Source organism: Electrophorus electricus, chromosome 8, assembly GCF_041902795.1.
Source record: "Electrophorus electricus isolate QZ-2024a chromosome 8, ASM4190279v1, whole genome shotgun sequence".
NCBI classification, from domain to species: Eukaryota; Metazoa; Chordata; class Actinopteri; order Gymnotiformes; family Gymnotidae; genus Electrophorus; species Electrophorus electricus.
Genome location: NC_137504.1, coordinates 27,823,124 through 27,843,108, shown reverse-complemented (window position 1 = coordinate 27,843,108; position 19,985 = coordinate 27,823,124). Strand labels below are relative to the sequence as shown.

The 19,985-nt window shown below is 39.1% G+C and overlaps 1 protein-coding gene across 4 annotated transcripts; it reads right to left on the bottom strand.

Annotated features, from left to right (window-relative positions):
• Positions 1 to 646: 646 nt before the first annotated feature.
• Positions 647 to 19,774, bottom strand: LOC113573688 (integrin alpha-X-like). Of its 4 annotated transcripts, none has more exons than XM_027004103.3 (30): positions 19,517 to 19,774; positions 19,047 to 19,152; positions 18,544 to 18,638; positions 16,975 to 17,030; positions 16,040 to 16,154; positions 12,658 to 12,791; positions 12,248 to 12,393; positions 11,914 to 12,067; positions 11,315 to 11,447; positions 11,049 to 11,122; positions 10,808 to 10,934; positions 10,555 to 10,703; positions 9,824 to 9,958; positions 9,422 to 9,622; positions 6,247 to 6,377; positions 5,743 to 5,903; positions 5,163 to 5,314; positions 4,710 to 4,838; positions 4,532 to 4,605; positions 4,280 to 4,412; positions 3,697 to 3,801; positions 3,450 to 3,529; positions 3,218 to 3,304; positions 3,031 to 3,091; positions 2,831 to 2,932; positions 2,349 to 2,411; positions 2,169 to 2,267; positions 1,897 to 1,995; positions 1,443 to 1,553; positions 647 to 1,008 (listed from the first exon to the last, which is right to left on the bottom strand). In XM_027004103.3, exons 1-30 carry the CDS (start codon positions 19,563 to 19,565, stop codon positions 814 to 816), a joined length of 3,456 nt encoding a protein of 1,151 aa, XP_026859904.2. In that variant the 5' UTR covers positions 19,566 to 19,774; the 3' UTR covers positions 647 to 813. The 4 variants fall into 4 exon arrangements, with proteins under 4 accessions (XP_026859904.2, XP_026859903.2, XP_081575031.1 ...); XM_027004102.3 differs by having other exon boundaries at positions 647 to 1,047; positions 19,517 to 19,772; XM_081718905.1 differs by lacking the exon at positions 9,824 to 9,958 and having other exon boundaries at positions 647 to 1,047.
• Positions 19,775 to 19,985: the final 211 nt, after the last annotated feature.

The window sequence follows — 19,985 nt, the reverse complement described above, 5'->3', positions numbered from 1 at the left end:
AAGAAAAGTTCAGTAGGTGGGTTAAAGTTCAGTAGGAGGGTTAAGAAAATAATAAAATAACCAACAATTTGTGTTATTGTGAGTTAATTTATAAGTGTATTTAGTTTTTTCCAGTTTGTCTGAATAACGTGAACTCTGGTGAGGTTCTTTCATGCAATCATGGCTATTTGGAAGCATTTATTTGCACAAGAGTAACATTTATAGTTTATCTGCCCGTATGTTGTGGTGAACTCTGTGTGAAACTATTACAGATGCGTAATTTGTCATAACTTGTCACATCCTGGTCCATTATTAGCCTGCCACCCGGGCTAACACTGTGCTATCTCGTCAGAAGTTGCCCTTTGTTTTCATGAACTGTTGCTCATCTCTAGACATGTCACATTTATTCCGGGGTTAGAGAAAGGTGCTACAGAATTAACATCCTGCTCATCACCAGGAGTCCAACACCATAATAATGCAACAGTATTGCAAAATAATGGGACTTTGGTGCACCAAACATTTATAGTTTACACTAGGTATTTAAAATTAATTATTTGGACGTTTCCGTGTTGTGTAAATGTTTAGTCTGTTCCAGAAGGCTCTCTCACAGTAATTTCTGGGAGTGGAAAGCACACTGCACACTGGTGTCCAAGTAATAGCAAGGTACTCGATTTTTTAAAAAAGAATTTATTTAATGAAACTGTGTTCTTTCTAACTGTACCAAAGCTGCATATTGTTCTCTGAAACCATTCACACCGGTTCTGATCGTTTTTAACTGCAGAAGCTGGTACTAGCAGAGACGCAATGGAATAGCACAGGACAGTTTGTGATGAGCTATATGATAGCTGTCTCCTTTATATTGAAATCAGTGCTCTCTGCAGTGTGATTACTGGCTGCTTGTATTACTCCAGATTCGTCAGGCGCACTACTTGTGTTTTGGCTGACTGAAGTTTTGCCTTGCTCAGCCATCCCATCAGCTGGAAGGTTACACCCATCTTCCCCACTGGAGGGCGCTCCCAATACACCTGCCTGTTGAGCAGGATGTTGAGCAAATTTGAAGAACCCAACCTATGGTTAGGGTTAGTGTGAGAATAAAAAACAAAACAAACAACAAAAAACACATCAACCAACCAATCTGTCAACCCAAATAGTACAAATTAGTGAATAGCCCATCCCTATGAACATTTACGGCATTTAGCTAACACTTTTATCCAAAGCGACTTACAATTCTGACCACACGCAACTTGAGCAATTGAAAGTTAAGGGTCTTGCTCAGGAGCCGAATAGTAGCAACTTGGCTGTGGTGGGGCTTGAACTAACAACCTTCTGATTACTAGTCAAGTACCTCAACTACTGAGTTACCACTGCCCTCCAACATAAGGTAAGGTAACTAATACCTGTGGACTGAAATGACTTTGTATTAATGACTGAACACTGCTACACTCAAAATGCCAAACACTCACCTTATAAAGCACAAGAAACACAATCACCAATGCCAATATCCCAAAGAACACAGACAGGAAAGCGATCAGAACTGTCTGAGTCTGTGATGGTAACTCAACCTCTGTGACAATCTGAAAAGAACAGAGAGGCAAAAGTAAAGAGATGATGTGTAGCACAAGCAACCTCAAAATAATTAAGATTTGGTGAGTGCCAACCACGGCTTTAATAGTGGGTGGGACATAGTTGATTGTGTGACTGTATTGGCAGGGTGAACTACGTGGGAGAAGCCAGCTGCCGTGGCGAAGGGAGCAGGGAGGAGATGTTGAGAAAGAGGATGTTGCTGAAAGGAAACATGGGGTGCTAGGCAATTTAAAAGGGGAGGAGGAAGGGTGGCATTCCAGGCATAATCATTCCTCAAAACTTTGTAGTTACTATACTTAAATCTAAAAGTGCTGAATGAGGTAATCATCTCACCGAACACATAAGAGCGTCGTCGTTAAGGTACTGAGTGTAACGATCCTCATCAAATTTGATAACTCCCCAACTCAACACATTTATCTGCATTCCAGACACCTGGCCAAGATGAAAAACAAAAAAACCAACATCCTCACTTATATATACCTACGTTCACAGTTTAAAGTACATATTAATATATGACATGTTCAAAAAATTTAAATGTAGCTGTCTTTTTTTAAAGAAGGTGCGGAGTGGTGTAGATGGCAATATCAGAAAAGTAGTGACTCTACCTTTTTCCGGGTGATGTTACCAGAGAAGCTGAAGGTAACTGGCTGGCTTATATGGTCAATACTACAAGTAATTTGATGACATCTGGACCCACTGCAATACTGTCAAGAGACATTCTGTCTGAGTTGGCATGATAAGATACACTTAAAAAAGCGAATGGTATGACCATGAGTTTGTGTTACCTCACTGTAAAGTGACATGTTTTTCAGCGTCACTGGCCGTTCACACTTTGCCACGGTACCATTCTGTTACACATACATGTAGAGACAGACATACAGAAAAGAAGAAGTGTTAGAGAAACTTGGGTAATGTGTTTGTCATAACAGTTGCTTCTATTTCATCCTGTGACTGGATTACTCAGTTCTAAACTGGCAGTCCATACACACACGTGCATGCACGTGCATACACAACTATTGCAGTATACTCATTTCTGCATTTATGAGTTCAGAACAGAGCTGTGAAACTACAGATGCCTAATTTGATTTTCGTCTTGGTATTTGTATTCTAAAGTGATCCTTTCATGCATTTATAAGATGATTTGGTGTAATACTATATAGCAATATCAGAAATGAGCTCTTAGTTGGGTTCCAGAAACAAAACAAAAAAATCAATATAGTTTGTGCACTGAAGCTTAAGAAATACATTGTAGTGGAGGTTAACTCACAACTGCAGAAAGAGAAACATCCCACAAGAAACCAGAACGCATATCCACTGGCAACACAAACACCACACTGACAGGGACAGACAATTCCCCCAAATTCATCACCTGAGAGAGAGAGTCCAAGGGAGAGGATAAGCATTTCTTGTTTATTAATTCGTCATATTTTCACTCCTTACATAAATCAGTAGGGAAGGAAATGCTACCTGATAAGTGTGTTGGAGTTGCGTAGTTTGATGGTATCTGATATATCTTGTGGAGCCATTACTGAAAATTAGTGTGAGACAACACACAGCCACAACAATATAAATGTTACCCTGCAATTTCAAACTGAATAAATTAAACTATGTATGTCACATGACACTGATGAAGGCAAAATTACTCATGACTTACTTTTGCAATAGGAAGTTGACAATCCTCTTAAATGGCACATACACTATGACAGTGTTGTCATGGAGAGTTGTGGGATTTTCATTCTTACTGTAAGAACATGACATTTGTGTCAACCAACCAGCGCCCATATTCAACATGTCCAAAATGGTGTTGCTCATGCGGCACTGTTTGTAAAGTCTATGTGAATCTAAGCATATTCTTTGGATGTGAATTTGCCCACCCAGATGCTAACCTTGATACAGATGCATTCACAGCCAGCTGATTACTTAGAGCTGAGGGCTCAGATACTTCAAATGACATATTCAACACAACCTTAACAGGAGAAGACAACATCTTAACAACTCCTAACCTTTTTTATTCACAATAAAAACAAGTTCCTGTGTGTCAGGCACTAATATATATATATATATATATATATATATATATATATATATATATATATATATATATATATATATATATATATCTCACATCCTCACCTTAGCATTCTTCCTTAGAGTGAAGCTGAGTTTGCATGTGGTGTGGCTCATTTTGACTTGGCCTGTGTTATTAGACACACAGCCCACATATCCACTGGACTCCACCTATACACAGGAAAAACATACACAGGTTCGTTAAAACCTTCAAAATAGATTTTCAATGTAAAATGGTACAGTATTAGCATTAGCAAGAACTGTTTATATTTCATATTTACTCAAAACGTAATACATAATAATACAGTTACTCTATTGATATTTAGAATTCCACAAGGTTTAGTTGAATGTTAACACCAGTAACATAAACCCTAACCATCATAGACCCCTGTGCACCATTCATTTTCATTATGTGAACTTTGTGATTCAAGATTTGAATTGAGGAAATACATATCATCCAAGACCGCAAAAACTTTCACATACCCATTTGTTTATAATTACGCACGCACTTTATCACATCAAAAATAGGTTTTGAATAGTGAAAAAATAAGTCTAAACATTTTGAGCACTACAGCTCTTTGTTAGTTTCAAAGGCTTCTAACTAGTGTGACACGTGTGAAGGAGTATGATGCGTGTGAAGGCTTCTGACCACTGTGACATGTGTGAAGGAGAGAATGGACGGGTGGAGAAACAGAAGGTCTGTATCTGTTGAATCCTCTCCATTATTAACTACAACCACTGACAGTTCCACAGGAAACCCTTCAATATTCACCACCATATCTCTGGGAGGGAGGGTGGGAGGGAGAAAGAGAGAGAATATGTTTTATATTTCATAAAATTTATTTTTAAGAGATAAAATTGAAGAAATGTACACTATACTAAAAACCTAATAAAAACATACCTGCTGAATTTGAGAGACATGTTTGGATCAGAGATACATACATGATTCTCCCCACATACCTTCTCCAGCAATACCTAATAAACGCACACACCATGTCACTTTCTGTATTGCTTATACACAGTCACATACTCACATTACTTACACCACTTAAGCCAGTGTGTGAACTCACAACACTCACCATGTGTGTGAACACGGGGGGACATTCAGGGCTGAGGATGGGTTTCAGGCCTTCTGTGTTTTTTATAGCTTTTCCAATTACAGTGAGCTTTCCAGACAGAGGCACATCATGGTAGTCTGATATACACCTCTACAAAGCACAGAATAACAGATTGCCATGCTCTGGGTGACACTCAGCTTAACACATGTATAACCTTTTTCACACTTGTCTTTCTGCCTTCCTCACCCAACATATACCTGACAAAATACACACTCACACAACCCATGCAAATCCACAAACACATTTATTTTATTTATTTGTTATTTAACCTTTCTTTAGCCAGGGTAGTCGCATTCTCTTCCACAAGTGAGCCCTGGCCAAGACAGCACCACACAATCACACACAACAATCAAAAGTCCATGATAACAAAGAGAGGGATGGTGGCGACTATCAGTTAATAACATTCTCACTGACCCTGGTGGTGATGGAGAATGTGTTGCAGTCCCAGGTCCTGTTGAGTGTGGTGTTCCACTGATGCCTGCTAGACGCGGAGGAGAAGAAGAGACGAGGGGGTGTTACCCCAGTGTCCAGTTCCAGAGACATGGACACATCAGCATGGAGGGGGCCTGGATACACACAGACACACCACTTATTGACCTGTACCCACACAGTGGGAGCACTGACCCACACACACACACTCAAAGACACAAACACAGAACTTAACGACCTACACACATGCACACACTCCCTTTACTGACCAACACACACCTTCCTGACCTATACACATTCGACACTGATCTTCATTTCCATTTCCTGTCCCACACACACACACACACACTCACCCATTACTGACCCCATCGCCACCACCACCCACACACATACACCTCATCCCTTACTGACCTAAACACACAGACACACTCATCCTTTTCTGACCCATGCCCTTCCCCCCACGCACACACACTCTCACTCCTTACTGGCCTACACAGATCTTGTTGAGTGGGAAAGGGAACAGTGTGGACTTGCATAAGGATCACTGGTGCTCTCATTAACTCACTAGTAATGGTGCCCATTGAAACTTCTTTTAGGGTGATGCAAACAGTTGCTTTGGAGACAGGGGTGTTAAAGCCATGAGAGGTGGCGCAATGGAAGGAGTTCTGGGGTATGACTGATGGGTCAAGTGTAATATTCACCGATACACACATGACTGGGTGAGTCCTTGAAGAAGAGAAGAGAAAGAAAGCCACTCATTTATGGCATTTAGCTGAGGCTTTTATTCAAAGCGACTTACAATTATGACTGAGTACAACTTCAGCAATTGAGGGTTGAGGGCCTTGCTCAGGGGCCCAACAGTGGCAACTTGGCAGTGGTGGGGCTTGAACCAGCAACCTTCTCATTACTAATCAAGTACCTTAAGCACTGAGGGCTACCACTGCCCTCGCAGACAGAAAAGCATACAAATACATGCACATACAATTACACACATACACTTTATAGATGCACATTTTACAAGCAACAACCCCCCCCCCACACACACACACACACACACAGTCATGCTTACCTCAGCACCGTGGCAGCTCCCCTGGACCCCACCACTACATCAGGGAGGCCGTCGGAGCTCAGATCTCCAGCAGAGTGGAGAGACAAACCAAAGTACTGCAGCTCTGCACCCACAGCTCCCCCCAACACCCTCTACAGAGTGACAGAGTATCATGAAAAAGGGTGTACTCACACACACATACACTCTCACACACACACTCTCACACACACACACACACTCTAACACACACACACACTCTCACACACACACACACACACACACTCTCACACACACACACTCACACACTCTCACACACACACACACACACACACACACACACACACACACACACACACACACACTCTCATACACTATTGTCCTGCATAATGGAAAAACACATTTTCAGGAAATTGGACCCTACTGATTACATGACATATGAGTATTCCACTTCCACAGTAAAATTCTCAAACTCTTACAGTTGCAATTCTTAGCAGCTAATCCGATAGTGCTGAAGGAAGCTTGGAAGAAAGGCAAATCTAACTGAGCAAAAGAATTTTCTTCTTTGTCCATGACATAACTAATGCAAAGTACAATGGGACCAAGAAAGCCCTAACAGAAAATGAGCTCCATTTCAAACTCTATACATGAGTGTACAGATCCATTGGGATGCAGGGATTCGAACATACAGCAGCACAAAAGAAGCAGTGTGAGAGCAAACAGAAACAGAGATTTCCAAAGAAAACATCAGACCCAGCCAAGGAAGGGATCCCCATAGATACTCGACTCTGTGAGCTGCTCACGTGACAGCGAGTACCAGCTTACTGTGAAAGTGACCCAGCCACAGCCAGAGTGTGAGGATGGAACTCCAGGAGTTCCAAAGGGGACTTGCTTGGCAAACAGGAATAGCATCTTAACCCTTTAGCCATCTCTAACACAAGGCCCTCTCGAAATGAGAGACTTCACCCTCGACTCTCCAATGGGTTCACTGCAGAGGAGGGGCATGAGTCTCCTCCTCCCTGTATTTTTCAGTGTTATACTCTTCTTGTCATTGTTCAGAATGTGGTTTTAGAGGCTTTCAACTCAGTCATCATTTGGAGCATGCATGATAAGAGCACATAACTTGAGATCCTTAAATGTGAATGACCTGAGTAATCCAGTTAAGTGGAGTAATATGTTAACAAAAATGAAAAATAATCCATAAATGCTCCAGGAAAACCATGGCAAAACAAGAAAATGAATAACTGAAACATAGCTGACCACGTTGAAGACCAATTCAGTAAACATTTAATTGATCAAAGAAGGGGGAGACAAAGAGGACAGATACATAATAGAAGGATGGACAAATAATGTACTGGTCACTCTTGTTAACGTATACACCCTGCCTGATAATCAATTTCTCAAATCATTCATTGATGCTCCTAAAGTGACAGGACTAGTTTTAACTGGTAAATGGAATACAATACTAAATTATTCAAATGACACAACAAGTACAAAAAGATTCAGATCCCATAGGTCCAAGGAACCCAATCTAGACAACAATTTACTTGAATAAGATGAAGATGGGAAAATACGAAAATGTTAGAAAAACAGCTTAGGGACAGGGACAGACAAATAAGACACAAGAAGGGATAAAACAAATGGAGGCTATTGTGACTGAAGAACTAGAAAATAAATAGAGATTCACAAAAGAGACCCTTCATGGATCAGGTCAGAAAGCTACAGAACCCTTAGCAAGATGCCTCAGGGCACATGAAGATGCCACAAGATTTATAAAAGGTAGACAAACACAAGATTTTAGACAAACCCTACACATGGTACAACAAGCCCATAGTAAACATTTAAGTGCAGCTCTGATCACTCTCAATGCAGAGGTGAGCTGGTAGTTAGATTTCCTTTCCTTTATGAGGTTCTGAAGAGGCTGGGTTTTAATCATCTTCACCAGGTGTATACAAGCTCTATATTGCTATAATAAAGATCAATAGGCACAGGTAGCTTTAAGTTGTATAGAGGCACATGCCAGGGTTGCTGTCTTTTTGCTATAAATATATAGAGCCACTGGCTCAAATTACTGGACAGAGCCATGACCTGACAGACAGCAGAAGAGAAACATATAATAGGGCTTTCTGCAGATGATATAACTGTGGATTTTCCAAAACCTAACATAACACTTCCAAAACTTGTGACATTACTGGAGGATTCTTGACAGATGTCAAGTCAGAAACTCAACATCATGAAACTCGGGTACTCCATCAACTACCTACCCAGTATCATGATTTTCAGAAAATTCAGGCAGAAATACAGAGCAATGTAGAAAGCATAATCAAATCAAAATATCTTGCGGTTCCAAACACATATGATCTAAAACAACATGAAATAAATTACAGCTTGATAAACAATGAGATCTAGAATTATATAACAAAACGGTCAAAATAAATCATTAGTCAATTAGTCAAAATTAATCAAGATGGTTAAAACAAATGTGCTGCTGTGGCTATTGTACCTATTTTTATCACTACAAGTTCATATCCCAGAATTCTAGTTTACAGCATGGAATAAACACATCTCCAGGTTTATATGGGCAGGAGCCAGGCTGAGGGTTAAATGGCAAAACTTCAAACAGGCAGGGCAGGCAGAGGTGTGGCCTGTCCTAATGTCAGAGAATTCTAGTACGCCACACAACTGAGGTACGAAGTGTACTGGTACTCTAAATCTCAAAGAAGCCCAAGTTTGTGTATCTGGGTTTAATATCTGGAAATGTAATCAAGGACACCTATCTGTTTAAATTCTACCACAAAAAACTTGGTAAAATGCCTTTACAGGCATTGTAGCAGAACTCAGATAGGCTGGCCATTATAGAGGAACTCTACTGAATGAGGACTAAGGCAAGGACCTTCGAACAATGCTGGGGGAATTGAAAAAGGTGAGTCACACGATTACCAAAGTCAAGAAGGGACAAGATGATAAAAATGAGAGATTAGTGGCAAATAAGTTTGTTTTGTTTTCTGTTTGTTTTTTCTTTGCTTCTTACCAAGTTAATGGGTTGGAATTATTTTGCCATTTATATACATATATAAAATAAATAAGTAAATAAATAGATAGCTTTAAAAATCTCCCTCGATTACTTATTAAAAGGCTACAAAATAGTTAAAAGGAAACGGTTTCACTGAACATCAGAGAACAGAAGCTTGTGTCCCACCTGACTGTATTTGGTTCTGATGCCTCCTGGACAGCTCAGAAAAATGTAAACTGCCCCTCTGCCTTGTTCCTCATGAGGTGCACCAACCACTAGCTCCATAAGATTGTCTCCATTGAGGTCCTTTAGTGTTGCCAGGGACGATCCGAAGCGACCAAAAACATTGCCTGCTGCGCCCCGCAACACATCTGAGCAGTTCAGAGGCTGCCAGGATCAAACAGTAAGAGCAAACATGCAACAAGAATGCACAACATTAAATTCACAATATTAATAATTGTTTTTTATAGAACAGTTTTAGTAAAGTATGATGTGTGTATGCTTGCATACATGTTTCTGTGGGAATATTTTGTGTGTGTGTGTGTGTGTGTGTGTGTGTGTGTGTGTGAGGATGAGTGTGTGTCTCACCCCAGCAGCTAATGAACAGATATGGACTTCTCCTCCCACACCAAGAGCGTGATACATAGGAACCCCCACTGCCAATAATCCTACTCCTCCACTATCTTTTAACATGCACAGCTCAGCTCCAAAATATGAGCCAAGCTAGAAAGACAAAGACATATGTTTGTTAATACAACTCACATCATGAGTTTTTTACTCAGCCATAAAGAATTCTTCCCTCAACAGTTACAGAGCGTGTTTCACAAGTTTTTGTTACCAACCACTTCCCGCCAAAGCACGTGGGGGTCAGAAAAAGAAAAAAAGAAACAGCTAGATAGAAAATCAAAAAGAAGGTAGACAAATAAAGAAAGGATAGAGTCAAACAGAGAAAGATAGACCACAAAGGAAAGAACGTGAGACGGAGACAGCAGTTATAACTACGTGGGAACACTTGCAAATAGTACAGCTAAAAACCTGTTCTCTTACTGCATGTCTTTCGCTTTCACTCACTCATACACACTATCTATATATATCTATATATCTATCTATATATATATATTTATATTTATTTATTTATTTATTTTAATATTTTTTTTTACCACCTGAACATGTTGCCAGGACTTGAGGTCTTACATATTTGTAAGGACAACTTACCTGTGTTTCTGTATAGTGACACATTTTGGTCCTGTATGTGTATAATAATAGACACACACACACCAAAAAAAAAAAAAAAAACAGAGAGAGATGTAGCTGACTACCTGAGAACCATCTGCCCTATGAGAGACCTCCCAGTGCTTGTGCCTGGAGTTCTGACTGAATCCCAACACTAGGCCTGTGTGCTTGTATCTTGGAGCCCCTGCAAAGTATACTGTGCTGTTTTCCAACTTCGCCACAGCAACTGAATAACCTGGAAAATGAATGGATGGATAAATGGATGACAAAGAATGAATGAATGAATGAATGAATGAATGAATGACGTTTTACTCAGGTTGTAGTCTAACCCAATTTTACCCAGGTAGGAATCTCGCATGTCCACCTGCAGGCCTGAGGTATTAATGAATGAAGCATTCAGTTGCAAAACTTTCTCCATCCCACCTGACCAGGAATATGCCCCTACAGCTCCAAACACACTCTCATCCTACACACACACACACACACCATCAAGAATGCAATGATACTATGTTTCACATTCTCATTGTGTTCAGTGTATCTCCAGTTAGAACATTCTTTTAACAGCAGGGGCATTTCTGACCTCTGAGAGAGCAACAGAAAAGCCACCCTGGGACAGCTCCAGCTGGATGGTGCTTGAGTACCCTTCATCTAGCCCTGCCACACACACACACACACAGAGTTGGAACACAAGAGCATTTCTTTCTATAACTGACTTTTATTTAATCTGTAGAGCAACTGTATGAAATTGCAATGTTTTACCACAATGTCTCTCTGACAGGTCTGTGCTATGGGTTAAGGTTAGGGTTAAAATTAGGGTTAAGATTAAGGTTAACCAACCCTATATACCTTCAATAGAGAAGATCTTCTCCTTCAGTTGTTTCAGAATAGAGGCAAGAGCACTAAAGCTGTCTGTCTCAAGCACATAACGAGAGGAGGACGCTATCTGATCCAGCTCGGCATGAGAATATTCCTTACCCACCTGAGGGAGATGGAACAGAAGAGAGCAAAGAGAAAACACACAAAAAAAAGCATTCTCAATGGAAATCTCCTTATTCATCATGCTCACTAATCACACCATTTTAAAGTGAAAGCACTACAAACAAAATTTTGTCCTGAGCTCAGCCTGATTCTACAAAGATTTGGTCCCTAATGGTACGACAAAGCTAGATAAGGCTCCGTGTGTGTATTCATGGGATGACGGAACATCACACAGTCAGACCTCAGCAGGAAGCACACTCATGGAAGCACATTCACATTCTTAGCAAAAGTTCAAAAACATGCAATGAACAGTAGCCTGGGCATATTCTTGCCCTCACCCCGTCAGACTAGTAGCTGCTGAGCTGAGAGTAAGAGCATCCTTTGATTAGCATTAATGGTAAACAGAACTGACTCAGAACTAAACAAAACTGACTCAGAACTTAACAAAAAGTGTTTTGTGTCTTTACCCCGATGGCGAACCTGATGATATTTCTTGCCTCAGCCAAGGGGATGACTGTGTCAAAGCTCTCTAATGGGTCATTGGACTTGCCATCTGTGATCACAACCAGCAGCTTCTGAGATTCATTCCTCATTCCCATGTCCTTCAAGAACATTTTCTCTCTTAAGGAAAAGAGGAATATGAAGAAACAACTTAAATTAAGGAATGTTTTAGACCCGAGAGATTACAATTCAGTCTGTCATCCTAACAGTATAAAGTGTGTATCTGCAAGTGAACGTTTGAGTGCATGTGTATGTGTGTGTGTGTGTGGGGGGGGGGGGGGGGGGGGGTTATAGACTCACAGAACAAAGCGAATGGCTGAAGGTGTGTATGTTTGTCCCTGAGAATGGTCAACCTCTTTCATTAGGTTGTCTGCATCTTGATCTTGAGCAAAATTGTCAAACTGGAAAACTGCTGAAGATTCAGTGGAGAACTTAGCCACAGCCACCTGGGAAAGACACACACCTGTATCACAGTTCACAGAACACACATCTGTATGATAGAGTACACAGTACACACATACTTTGTACACACACAATAGCACACATACACAGAGACACATCGATGTACATTGGCATAAGTACACAAACAGGGAAACACACGCACGCACAGGTGCACAAAACCAAAATCATGTGAACACGCATACAAATTCACACAGGCATGTGCACATGCGCTCACACGAGAGCACATACACACATGTAGCTCCACAGACCTGTGAACGTGGGAGTTGGAAGGTCTTGATTATAGCCTTAATGAAATTAATCATTTTGGAGAAATCATCATTGCTGATACTTTGGGAATCATCAAACAGAATGACTGCATCCAGTGGCGGAATCTTATGACATTCTGAAATACACACACACACATATATACAGATTACTATCTCTGTAGTCCTGTAAATATACAGATATCTTAACAGTTCTACCACACATACATGCAGCTAACCCTTGCTCCAGTTTGCAAGAAAAGATTAAAATACAGCATTCTGTGTATTAAACTGTGGCACAGGTTTCATTTCAACACCTAGGGACTACACCTAGGGGGTATCGTCCAATACCCCCTCCAATTAATACATAAATACAAATACATATATACTTACATAAAAATATAGGTGTTACAATTACAGACTGAAATCGGTAAGGGTGGGTTATTTCTTAAATCATAAAGCTTTTAGACAAAATATTGCACAAATGATTGTTTCCTTTACCAGTGGTTGTTTCTGATTTTGTGTGCACATTTGTGTTCGGGTGTCTGTGTATGCACACTTTATACAGCAAGGAATAGATCACCAATATTATGTAGATTAGAAATGTTCATATTGTAATTCTGCAATATAACATCTTTACATTGTCCTGCCCTAAAGAACGTCTCTCTATACATAATCATTCAGTATCGCAAGATACATGGATTACAATGGTGCCATCCTCCCATCTTTCACCAGGGTTTACAGTTGGGCTGTGTTCTATGAAAACTATTGGCAGACATCTGGAACAGGTTTATAGAAAAACATGCCTTAAATGTACACTCCTTGGCATATTCTAACCATATGTTAAGATACAGAGATGCTTGAAATAGTGCTCATTTTGCTTATTCTCTGTCATTCGGAGGAGCTCAGACAGGCCTAGGGTATTAAAACAATTCTTCGGCCAGCAGTAGTAGCTTCTGCCAGTTCAGATCAGATAAATGATGCAATCAATGTGCTTCGTTTTTTAAAGAATAAACTGCTTTGATCTGTCAACTCCTTTTCTCTGTTCTACAATCCCACAACATTATAATAGTTGCAGAATATAACGTGGAAAAAAAATGGCGTCAATGACTGAACTCCAATAATCTGATTTATCATCAACTAAACGCAAAAGAAAAATTTATCTTGAAAATGAATCAACAATCATACAAAATAACTTAAAAAATAGCTGTGTGAGGGAAAACCACTCTCTCCAATACTTGAGTATTCTTCTGCTCAGATTAGCATCTCTAACATTTCAAATACACCAGTGTTTACAGATGCTTAAGAGTGAAGTGTCTGTCTGCAGAGTGCAAGAGCTTAAAGACATAGGCACTCTAATAGCATTTTAGACAGAGGGTAAAAATACAGAGGAGCAACGGGATATACAGTATGAGAAAAATAATGTTTTTGAACATTGAAGCATGTATATATATTCTAGTGGACCCCAAAAAATGAGATTATGAACATTTAAAATGAGCATCATGGGTCCCCTTTAATGTGATTTTTCTCATACTAGTAATAGTCTTTTTGTTCTCTACATAAACGAGTTTTTTGGTTTTATTGACAATAAGGGACAGGAGAACAGTCATGAGAACTGTTAACTCAATTAGAACCATTAAAAATGAGTGTGGGGGAGATAACTGTATTTTTAAAATTTACCAGTAATCTAATTACTGCCTCTTTTCTGTAACGGTATACAGTTTTAAGACCATAGTCATAGGGTCATACATTACTTGGTCATATGTGTAACATATGCCTTATCATTGTTCTCCTCCTACCTTAGCAACAGATGACAATATGTCTCTATTCAGAGTCATAAATCCCTTTCTGTGCATGTTACTATGGTTGTCCTACAGGGCTCTGTTCTGGGTCTTCTAATTTTTGTATTTGCATTTGCTTCTACTTAGTAAAATAATACAAAATCACAGTCTAAACTTTCACTGCTATGCAGACAATGCCCAAATCAGTATTAGCCTGAACCTTGCCAGATGACACCACCATCTTTTTCATCTTACAGTAATTTAGATGTAAATTAATAGTACATTAATGAGTGTGAATGTTCTAAATGTGAAGAAGCTTTTGGGCACAACGGTGCACCCAAGAAGCTTTTGGGCAACATGGTGGCTTGATGACTAGCATGTTTGCCTCTCAGCACTAGGGTCTTGGGATCAAGGCCCTAACTGGGTGGTGTTTCGATGTTCTGCCTGTCTGTGTGGGTGTCCTCTGGGGTCTCTGATTTCCTCTTACAGTCCAAAAACATGGAGGTTAGGTCAATTGACTATCTCAAATAATAGTATGTGTGAGAGAGAGAGAGAGAGAGAGAGAGAGAGAGAGAGAGAGAGAGAGAGAATGTGTGTGTGTGTGTGTGTGTGTGTGTGTGTGTGTGTCTGCATATCTATTGAAAGTTGTCCTACTGTCCTAAGTGTGTGCATAGATGATTGTGTGTCTGCATGCCCAGTGATGGATGGTGCTCTGTAATGGGTGTTGTCCTCTCACCCCGCCCTGCACCTGATTCCATCTCCCAGGTGGCTGAGGTTTCTGGTTGAGAGTACACTGTGTGCAATTGGCTGCTGCTTCTCACTGGCATGTGACTGGATGTAAAAGCCGTGTGTGTTAATTGTAAAGTGACCTTGGGTTTCAAGAAAAGGCTTTATATAGATATAACTTCATTGATTCATAATCAGCAATAAAGATCTAACATTGTATTATCTGGCTTTGCTATTACTGTTAATGATACCACAGTAAGCGGCTAATGTTCCACCTTCATTTAGTCTAGCACTTGTACATTTAAACATGTATTGCCCATTTTCAAATGTTAACATCCAGGTTAGATTTCTGTAATGTTCTTCTATTTAGCATCCCTGTCAAAAGCATCAATAGGTTATATGCAGCTGCTAGGTTCTTAACCTACACTGAAAACAGAACATATCACCCTGATTCTTCAGTCTTTTCTGGCTTACCTTTTATAGACAATGTTCACTATAAGGTGCTTATAGCATAGTATCAGCTAGACTTTAAATCACAAATTTGACGCCCCTTAGGAAAAAGTCAACTGGCTGAAAATACTTGATTAGTGTACCAAACTTTTATTAGCATAGTGTCCCTTTTGTAGCATGTAGAGGGAATGCTGAGAAAATCTGCAATATGTCTGTCCCCTCAACACAGAATGCACATGCAGCTGCAATGGCAGCATGAATTTATGTACTTTTTCCAAATGGATATATAAAGTAATTTGAGAAAAGACATAGTTCTTTCATTATAATAAAATCATACATGTTAATTACTGGAAGGGACCAAATACACATGCTCCTAATAGTGGCCTACAACAAATCCATGGCTATGATGATAAGTGAGTGTTGACAGGTACCTTGGAAAGCAGGTTTCAGTGTATGAGATTGTTTGAGATTGTCACTGAACTCCACACAAATCCCATTCAGATAATTAAAGCCCTCACATTTCTGCTGCAGATGAGGGCCACACACCTGAGGGAGCGACAGATAGAGTGAGATACAGAGAAGAGAGGAAACACAGATGTATATGAAAAGACAGAGAGGGGGACAGGACAGATACAAGATGCAAATTTCAGTAGTGTATGTAGGTTAATTTTCAAGAAGATGAACAACGCCTTTTGGTGGTTCTGTGTTCACTGTGATATTTTTAGTGGACTCTTTCAATGCTTTATTTGTACCTGTACAGGAATAGAGGTCACGTCACTGATAAAACCTTTGCCTCAACTAACAGTGAAAGGAAGGTTCGTAAGGCTGGGTACCTCATCCTTCCCGACAACACAACACTTTGTGTGGAATAGGATTGCATCACAGTCATAATCATTCTGTGTTAACTGGTGTGTAAAGTAATTGAATATGCTGTGTAATGTGATAGAAAAAAATCTCTGTTGTCAGTTTTGACATCATTTTCTGTCTGTGTGTGTCTGTATGAGAGACATAAAAAAAAAATAAAAATTACCAGAGTTTTAGAATTATTGCTGTGGTGCTATGAACTTTTCTGGGTATCCAGTAAAACGTTTCAATAAAAGTTTAGATCCATGTGCATGAGATCAGTTAATTTTGGATTGATGTAACCCTTATCTTCTCACCGAGTACTATAAGGAAGTGAAAAAAACTGAGGCAGAAGTGTGGCCTTGCTGATCAGAGGAGATTACAGTTAGTACTGAAAAACCCAGAACTTTCCCCAAGTGCCACAGCTGACCTGAGAACAATTCAAATGCTCTCACAGACAACATGGCTCAGAATTGCACAGTTAAGCTGCTGCATAACTGTGTGTAATGTTTGATTAACTCACCACTGCTCGATGGTTACCACAGGCAAGTGAAAGCCCAAATGCAGAGTTCTGATTAACTGAAACAGAGAACAGAGAACAAGAAAGTGAAGCCTTTTTACTCTGTGTTAATGTACCATAATCTACTAATAGGTCTCACTATATGTTTTACTTTTCTCTGTGCTGTACTCTATGCATTATCCTACTCAGTGTAGTACTCTAGGTCTTACTTTAAAGGAAAGAGAAGACTGCTTTTAAGATATTAAAGTATAGTCTTCATGGGTGTTGCATAGAAAGCTGTCTACCTAGGTAGCTTTTTAAGTCATCAGTTGCTTGTTCCTGACCTAAATACCTAAAATATACTACATACTAAGTTTTTCTGGTGGGTGGGATTTTCAGGCAAATTCATAAGTATCCTTTATGGGTAATCCCACCATGCAATATAATGCAATGTGATGCGAAAGTGTAATCTCTAATTGATTGGATACAAGGTTCTACACTGGATAAATTTCAGCCTACCAACACAACTGAATTTAGGCACTGAGAAACAAAAGGCTCACCTTTGTGAGTAAGTAATAAGATATAGTAAGATACCCTCTGTGTTACTCTACTCTAAAGGTTAATCTTAGAGTAGGGCATTCTAGGCAGTAGAAAAGCACCACTTCCTGCACAAACGTTTGTCTAACGTTTGCATTTTAACACTAGCTAGTTGGCAAAACAATGACAAATATTTTGTGCTAAGTTACTGTTTCTTCAGTAACAAAGGTAATGTTAAGGGTCTTTACATAATGCATACCTAATACCTAATACTGCATACTAATGAAGCTTAGGTAAAATTCATTAATTGTGTATCATTTTGTGTCATGTAACATTCATTTTGTATTCAAAGACAAAATATTCAGTAAGTGTTAAAATGTGTTTAAATGGTGCTTAATATGTGTAGATCTGTTTGTCTGGCACTAACTAGCTGGCCTATGCAATGGTTAATAGTAAACATACTAGTCCTTCTGGTTTTTAAAATACCTGATTAAAATTGGAAACTGAATGTCATGTCCATGAACTCTGGAGAACAAACGTTGCATCTGTTCTTTGTAATAAACAGTATTAAGCTCAGGTTGTGCAATGATGGTTTACATTAACTAGTATGTGACTGATCATGAGCAAATGTTGAGAAGTGTCAGATTTAGAAATAATGGTTTCATACTGTATGACAAAATGTGCCCTGTGTGTCTCTGTAAAGGTACAACTATACCCCAAAATTCTGGATCTACACCAAGTCAAGTAAAGCTTCTTATTTAGTCTGTTTAATTTAACTTTAAGAAATCAATAAATTTATGATTCAAGTCTGACTCAAGTCATGTAACATGAATCCATCACCTTTGTTAACCTAAAAATCAGCATGGGCAAAATACATTTTACATACTAGCAAACCAATTGATTTAGTTTCTTAATGTACCACTTGTATGACTATTTTAATAGCTAGAATAAACCAAAACAAAAATTAATTAACAGTGGAACATTATATATTGTTGTAGGAAATACGGGAAATGATTAAGGAACAGCTTTTCCAGAATTCCGGGGGATGTTACTCACCTTTGACTGGAACACTCTTACACTGGCCATCATTATAAAAGCACCTGTATATGCTACCGGTCCCATTACCATGGAAAGGGTCTGTCACCATCACACTGCAGAGAGAGAGAGAGAGCGAGAAAGTGTTTTTGTAAATTAAATGATAACAGTATGTCTGCCTTTTTTATGAAAAAGTAAAGTGAGAAGAATTTCCTAAGACAGGAACAAATGTGTGCTTTTACTCACACTTGCGGTCAGTGGTTAATAAGCATATAGTAACTTCCTGACTAATTTCCAAAGTATTTCCCATCTTTAGGTGGGTCAGTTATTTGGTGGTTATTGTTAAATGCATTTTTTTCTTTTTCTAATGTAAAAGAAAACTTTGGAATAATTTTACCAAGTCAATTAAAAGTGTTTTTGCTATGCTATAGCCCTTTTAAATGTGTAAAGTGGTAGGTAATCACCTATTAATGTAAAGTTATTTCTAGGCTAATTTGTATTAATCATTTGATAAGTCTATTTACTTGGATCCAAAGTGACAAACCCGGTGACCAAAGACAAAACCCTTCTCTGGTGACCTGAATATTCTGGGATGTTCTGTATCCAGGTTGAAACCACAAGCAAAAGTAACTGCAAAACCAAAACAACATCAATCAAAGTGTTGGCCAATATTGGGTGGCATTATCGGACAATACAAAATGGATAAACTGGCAGTTGTATTCATGGAATGTGAAGTATGATTACGGAGTGCAAAGGGAAGATAACCAACACACTGAGGGACATCCTAACACGGACTAGTAAAGCAAACAGGAAACAATGTCAAGAGCGCCAGACTTTTTCACTTTTGTATATTACTCAATAAGTAATCCAAATTACCCTTACTTTATGGTACACAAACAAAAAACTCTAGTCAATACAATAATGACATATTGAAAAAGATTAAATAAACAAAAACTGCTAAGAAACCTGCGCAAGAGAATATTAAAGAACTTACTTAAAAGAAGAATGTTGTAAAGTTTATGCTCGTTCTGACAGGTCCCCATCAGTGTGAAGTTCAAATATTATCTTTAGTAAAAAATGAAACCTTAAAATATACTGGCATTAAAAAAAAAAAGAAAAAAAGTTTTTTAAAAAAGCAAAAGCACACACACTGGTACTAAATATTAAACTGAAACTCATGTGAAGATCTACATTTGGTTTGTAGATGTCGACGTGACACAGGACTGGCATAAAATGAAGCAAACTGAAAGCTTGAGTGTGGTTGGAGTAGGTGGGTGGGCTACACCAAGTGTCCTAAGAAAATCTGTAGAGCTTTGGGAGTTCAAATGAAGCAATCACATGCCTTTACTGCACGGACCAGTGGTCCCTCACTTCTCAAAATTTCAACAATAAAGAATGATCATTTTGGCACATGACTGCATTGCCACCATGTGTAAAAAAAAAGAAAAGAAAAATGTTACTCA

Bases quoted from the DNA above. Each gene is read 5' to 3' on its own strand.
- LOC113573688 (XM_027004102.3), bottom strand. From the start codon at position 19,565: ATGGGGACCTGTCAGAACGAGCATAAACTTTACAACATTCTTCTTTTA. The intron at 10,704-10,807 runs GTAAAATTGGGT...TTCATTTTCCAG, and splicing joins CATGCGAGATTCCTACCTGG to GTTATTCAGTTGCTGTGGCG. The intron at 9,959-10,554 runs GTAGTCAGCTAC...TTGTCTTTCTAG, and splicing joins ATAGGGCAGATGGTTCTCAG to CTTGGCTCATATTTTGGAGC.